A 5747-nucleotide genomic window follows, 5' to 3' on the forward strand; every position below is an offset into this window, starting at 1 on the left:
CTTGAGAAGGCCACCCTTTACTGTCCCCGGGTCAACCCTTCCCTTTCCAAGGAACCCTGAATGAAACCACGGTTGTCCCCCGTAACCCGAGGCATAGCTCTCCTCCCTGCCCCTGAATGAAACCACGGTTGTCCCCCGTAACCTGAGGCATAGCTGTCCTCCCTGCCCCTGAATGAAACCACGGTTGTCCCCCGTAATCCGAGGCATAGCTGTCCTCCCTGCCCCTGAATGAAACCATGGTTGTCCCCCATAACCCGAGGCATAGCTCTTCTCCCTGCCCCTCGCCAGTCTCTCTTCTTGCGCAATCGTTTGTTCCGTTCAAGAGATACTTCCAGAGCACCTAGTCAGCACCCACCAGGCACTATAGGTACCGGGACAGGAGCAGAGAATAAAACAGCCACGCCTCTGCCTTCATGGAGGAGCAGGTGAAGCATGAGCCACCAAGAGGAGGCGGGACAGAATCCAAGAAGTCAGGGTAGTTCCTGAGGAAGTGAGGCTTGGGCTGGGATCTGGAGAGGGAGGAAGAGCAAGCCAAGGAGAAAGGAGGCCAGAGCCATCTAGATGCCAAGTGGCCAAATGCCCAAAGTGGGTGGGAGCAGGGACTGGGGGGGCGGGGGTGGGGAGCCCACGCTGGGCTCCATGGCCCAGGGAGGCTCCCAAGGGGAAGCGGTAGGTTTGGGTTTGAGAATGCCACTCTGAGTGAGGACAGATGAAAGAGCAGCCAGGGAGGGTACGGGGAGGCCTGTTGGGTGCCCTGTGGTGGTCAAGGGAGAAGGTGGTAGCGATGGGAGGACGGAAGCAGAGGAGAGGAGAGGACAGGTGAGGTGCTGTTCCTCTTGGAGGTTTTTTGTTTTTTGGGTTTTTTGGGGTTTTTTGGTGGCTGGCCAGTACAGGAATCGAAACCCTCCACTTTGGTGTTAACAACACTGTGCTAACCATTGAGATAACCAGCCAGCCCCAAGGTTTTGTGTTTTTTTTGTTCTTCCTGATATTTTCCCATGTTTTCCAGGAGGAGGGGTTGAAAGGGAAAAAAAAAAATGACCAGCTTTGGGAATTTCTGTTGCCTTTATCCCACTTCCAGTAGCACAATCTAATGGCGATTACAGGAAAAGAACAGGAGGCCCTTGCAGCTGGACCTTTGAACCACATTATTTGGCCTTGGCTTTTTATTTTTTATTTATTTATTTATTTATTTTTCCTTTTTGTCTTTTTTTGTGACCGGCAACGGATCGTTGGTTGCACCCGTACCGGACCGGGACTGGCCACGGGATCGCAAAAGCCTCTTCCAGGCTTTTGGGCTCTGTCTCTGCCTTTCTGGCAGAGCAGAACAGTCTAATATAATGGCCAATATTCAGGCAGCAGAGTGTGTGCCAGACACTGCCTGCCCTCAGCACTTCACATATCGATTTATTTAATCCACGCAACAGTCCTGTGGGGTGGGTACTTTTACTATCCCCATTTTACAAAAGAGGAAACTGAGAGACAGAATGGCAAAATCACTTGCTCAAAGCCACGTAGCTGCTAATCAGGGAGCTGGGATTTGAACCCAGGCAGTTGGGGCCTAACCGCTCTGCTCCGCTGCTGAGACGTTTGTTGAACAACTGCAAGCAAGGAGTGACGCTCCCTCTGGTCCTCTCCCCAGCCAAACCCCAGAACCACGCTGAAGCACAGGAAGTCACACTCAGCTTAGAGCCAGTGCCCGTGGCCCGCTGCGTCTCCAGGGAGGGCCGCCCACCTGCCCGAATCTCCTGGTTCTCTCCCCTGGATGGGGAGGCCATAGAAACCCAGGTGCCAGGGCCCCTGCCTGGCACATTCACCGTCACCAGCCGCTTCTCCTTGGCACCCTTGGGCCGAACAGATGGTATCAAGATCACCTGCAAAGTGGAGCACGAGAGCTACAAGGAGCCGGACCTGCTGCCTGTGACCCTTTCCGTGCGCTGTGAGTGCAACAGGAGGTGACCCCCCACATCAACACTGCCCATGCTGGCTCCTCTAGCGCTCTGTGTACACTGTCCCTGAATGTTGTCCACATCGATTCCCGCGGGCCAGATTCTGTACTACCTTCCTACCCCTTTGTCTCTACTGGCTGCCATGGGCAGCATCTACAAACTTCCCCCTCATTGTCCACACTCGTTTCACTGGGCTCCTGCCATGCTGCCCCCAATCAGTGCTAAGCTGGGTGGGCTTGCAAGAGCCAATTTTATATATTTCTTCCCAATTCTGCATCCAGTAAAGTCTTATGGGTAACTTGACATCAACTATGGAAAAATATTCACACTGAGGAAACTGGCAAACACTACAAATCAGGGCTTGCTTTTTTTTTTTTTTCTGTTCTTTAGAGAGCTGGTTTACCAGCATACAGCTGCCACTAACATCTTTTCTGGCTCCCTTGGGCCTCAGCTGACACTGCTCCCTGACTGTCTATACCAACTACCTGGGCCGTGGGCTGCGCTCCCCAACCCAGCGTTGTCCGCACACCTTCCCACACTGTCTAAGTGGGCTTCCCTGAGCAGTGACTCTTCTGGGGTCTCTGCAGACCCCTGCTCCCCAATATTATTTACATTGGCTCCTCTGGGTCCTGTTGATTCTTACCTCTCCCAAAATGCTGTATGCTAGCTCTTCCAGAAACTTCCTACACTGACATCCCTTAATAATACTCACAGAGGCTCCCCATGGCATTCTTTACACAGACCCTGTTAAATATTAACTTTATTAGCTTTTCTAACCACTGTCCAAATTTACCCCATACCCCACCCAACTGGATGTTATCTAGATTAGCTCCCAGGCAATGCCTTTGTTTACACTGATTCGTTAAGCCTAGTCTGTAGAAAAAACAAACTCAGTTTCTCCCACTATACCCATACAACATGTTTCTGACAACAGATGTATAGAGATTTCTCCCCACCAGCAAGCAAGCAGTTCTCCAGCAGACACCAGCTGGGCACCTTACAATTCAATTCCAACTCTATCTTCCTGGAGGTAGAGTCAGATCCCACAGGATGAGGGCTCAGTCCCACAAGACTGCCACCACTTCAGATGCCAATTGCAAGTCCTAAGCCACTCCCATATCAAATATTCTGGACAGGACAAAAATAACACACACTGTCTATAGTGGCTCCCTGAGGGACTGCCTGCACTGAACAATAAATTCCTCAAAATTATCTACAGTGGCTTCCTGGGCAGCATTTGTACTGGGCTTAACATATAGAGCCTGGACTGATTTGCCTCAGACAGTTTCAACTAGTGTACCTACTGCCAACTTGACCCATTTCTTTAGGATTCCCGTCTATCCACTAACCTATTCCCCCACTGCTGGGATTCTCCCTGTCTCTGAGCCAGTCCCCCTGTTTCCTCCAGATCCCCCTGAAGTCTCTATTTCTGGCTATGATGACAACTGGTACCTCGGCCGAAGTGGGGCCACCCTGAACTGTGATGTCCGCAGCAACCCAGAGCCCACAGGCTATGACTGGAGCACGTGAGTAAAGTGGACCCAGACTGCTGGGTCTGCGGGAGGAGGGGCTAGACTCATTTGTCATGAGAAAGTGGTGCTGGGAGCCAGAAGTCCTGAGTCCTCAAGGATGGAGGGAGCTGGCAGTTTGGCACTCCAGGGGTAAGTCAGATCCCTGGAGCTTGGCTCCTATATTAGTCCATTTCTGTTGCTTATAACAAAAACCTGGAATTGTGTAATTTGTAAGAAAACAAAATTTATTGCTTTCAGTTTCTGAGGCTGGGAAATCCAAAGTCCAGGAAACACATCTAGTGAGGTGACCCTACAGCAATGCAGGGTGTCGCATGGCAAGAATGGCAGAGCAGAGAGGAAGAGACTCCCATGTGTTCTCCTTTTAAAGTCCACAGAACCATGCCCTGACCACCATTATTATTATTATTTTTTTTTCCTTTTTGTCTTTTTTCGTGACCAGTAACGGGATCGCAACCCTCGGTGTCGCGCCCGCACCACGCTCAACCAGTGAGCGGACCGGTCTCTATATGGGATGTGAACCTTCGGCGGGAGCACCGCTGCGCTCCCAAACGCCGCACTCTACCAAGTGCGCCACCAGGCCAGCCCCCTGACCACCATTATTAATCCATTCACTAGGGTAGGGTCCTCAGAATCCAATCACCTCTTCAAGGCTCCACCTTTCAATTACCATAATAGGATTTCTCACCCTCTTTACACTGTCACAGTGAGGACTAAGTTTTGGGCTGACATCAATCCACAACATTCTGCCCTGGCCCCCTAAAACTCATGAACTTTCCACATATAAATACATTCATTCCATCCAGATGGCCCTAAAGTCTTAACTTGTTTCAACTCAAAAATCCAAAGTCTCAAGGTCCAATCTGTTAAATCAAAACAAGTTATTTGCTTCCAAAATACAGTGGTGAGACAAGCACAGGGTACACATCCCATTCAGAAGGGGAGAAATAGGGCCAGCCTGTGGCTCACTTGGGAGAGCGTGATGCTGACAACACCAAGTCAAGGGTTAAGATCCCCTTACAAGTCATCTTTAAAAAAAGCGGGGGAGAAATAGGCCAGAAGAAAGGGGTAACAGGTCCTAAGCAAGTCCAAAACCCAGCAGGGCTGGCATTAAATCTCAAAGCTGGCGAAACCTGTACGTTGACTCCATGTTCGACTGCTTCTGCAAGCTTGTGTGGTGGCTGGGTCCCCAAGTCCTTCAGCAGCTCTGCTCCTATGGCTTTCCTGGTGTCAGGCCATACTTTAGGACTCTCAGGCTGGTATTTAACTCTGGTAGCTCCACAGGTCTGGGGTCTCCATAGCTGTCACGCTCTTACAGGTCCAGTAGGCATGACGCTAATGGGGTTTCTCTGCTGCAACTGTGACCCCACATTTCCATGTGGCTTTGCTCTAGCTAAGCTTTTCTGTGGTGACTCTGACCCTGTGACAGACCTTTCCTGGGCCCTCAGAATTTTCCATTCATCCTCTGAAATCAGGGTGTAGACTCCCAAGCGTCCACAGTTCTAGCATTCTGCCAGCCTGCAGACCTAACACCACGTGGATGCCACCAAGGCTTCTGGCGTGTATCTTCCAAAGCTGCAGGTCCATTCACACCTGGAGCCAATTTAACCATGGCTGGAGCAACCAAAGCATCTGGAGTGCTGGTGCTGGAAGCAGCTTCCCAAGGTGGCCTTGAGCAGTGAGCCTGTGGAGGGTGCCTCAGGCCTCTTGCCCAAGACCTTTCTGCCTCCCTAGGTCTTTGGGCCTGAAATGGAAGGATTGTCCCCGAGGCTTCTGCAATGCATTCAGGGCCCTTTTCCCCTTCTCTTGATAATCCCTTTTCTTTGTACTAATCTTTTTAGCTAATGGTCACTGGACTACACCATTGCATGCTCTCTGCATCTCTACTACATGGCCAGGCAGCAAATTTTCTAAATTTTCACACTTTGCTTCCCTCTTAAATTCTGGCTTTATGTTCTGCCTTCTTCTGCCAGATAGTCTAGTTCCCAACTCCTAAGTTCCATCTTCCACAATGTGCTAGGGCATGCACACAATGAAGCCAACTTCCTTACCTATTTGCACACAATGAAGCCAACTTCCTTACCTATTTATAGGAGGGTTGATCTTTGCCTCAGTTTCCAAAATCCTCCCTCCTATTTCTATCTGAGACCTCCTCAGAATGGTCTTTACAGTCCCCATGTCTATCAGCATTCAGCTCCCCACCATTTAACCAATCTCTAAAATTTCCTCTAGTTTCCTTGGCTTCTAAACTTTCACTAGCATCTAGGCT

The 5747-nt window shown here is 50.3% G+C and overlaps 1 protein-coding gene across 1 annotated transcript in view; it reads left to right on the plus strand.

Moving 5' to 3' along the window:
* The window catches only part of PVRL2 (poliovirus receptor-related 2 (herpesvirus entry mediator B)), a 32721-nt gene that overhangs the window by 14908 nt on the left and 12066 nt on the right, over positions 1 to 5747 (plus strand). Inside the window, exons 3-4 of the mRNA XM_008586006.1 lie at positions 1643 to 1939; positions 3358 to 3475. Of these exons, the coding sequence (XP_008584228.1) occupies positions 1643 to 1939; positions 3358 to 3475 (415 nt within the window). The remainder of the gene's footprint in view (positions 1 to 1642; positions 1940 to 3357; positions 3476 to 5747) is intronic.

The sequence above is a fragment of the Galeopterus variegatus genome, unplaced genomic scaffold (genome assembly GCF_000696425.1).
Source record: "Galeopterus variegatus unplaced genomic scaffold, G_variegatus-3.0.2 Scaffold3796, whole genome shotgun sequence".
Classification (NCBI taxonomy): Eukaryota; Metazoa; Chordata; class Mammalia; order Dermoptera; family Cynocephalidae; genus Galeopterus; species Galeopterus variegatus.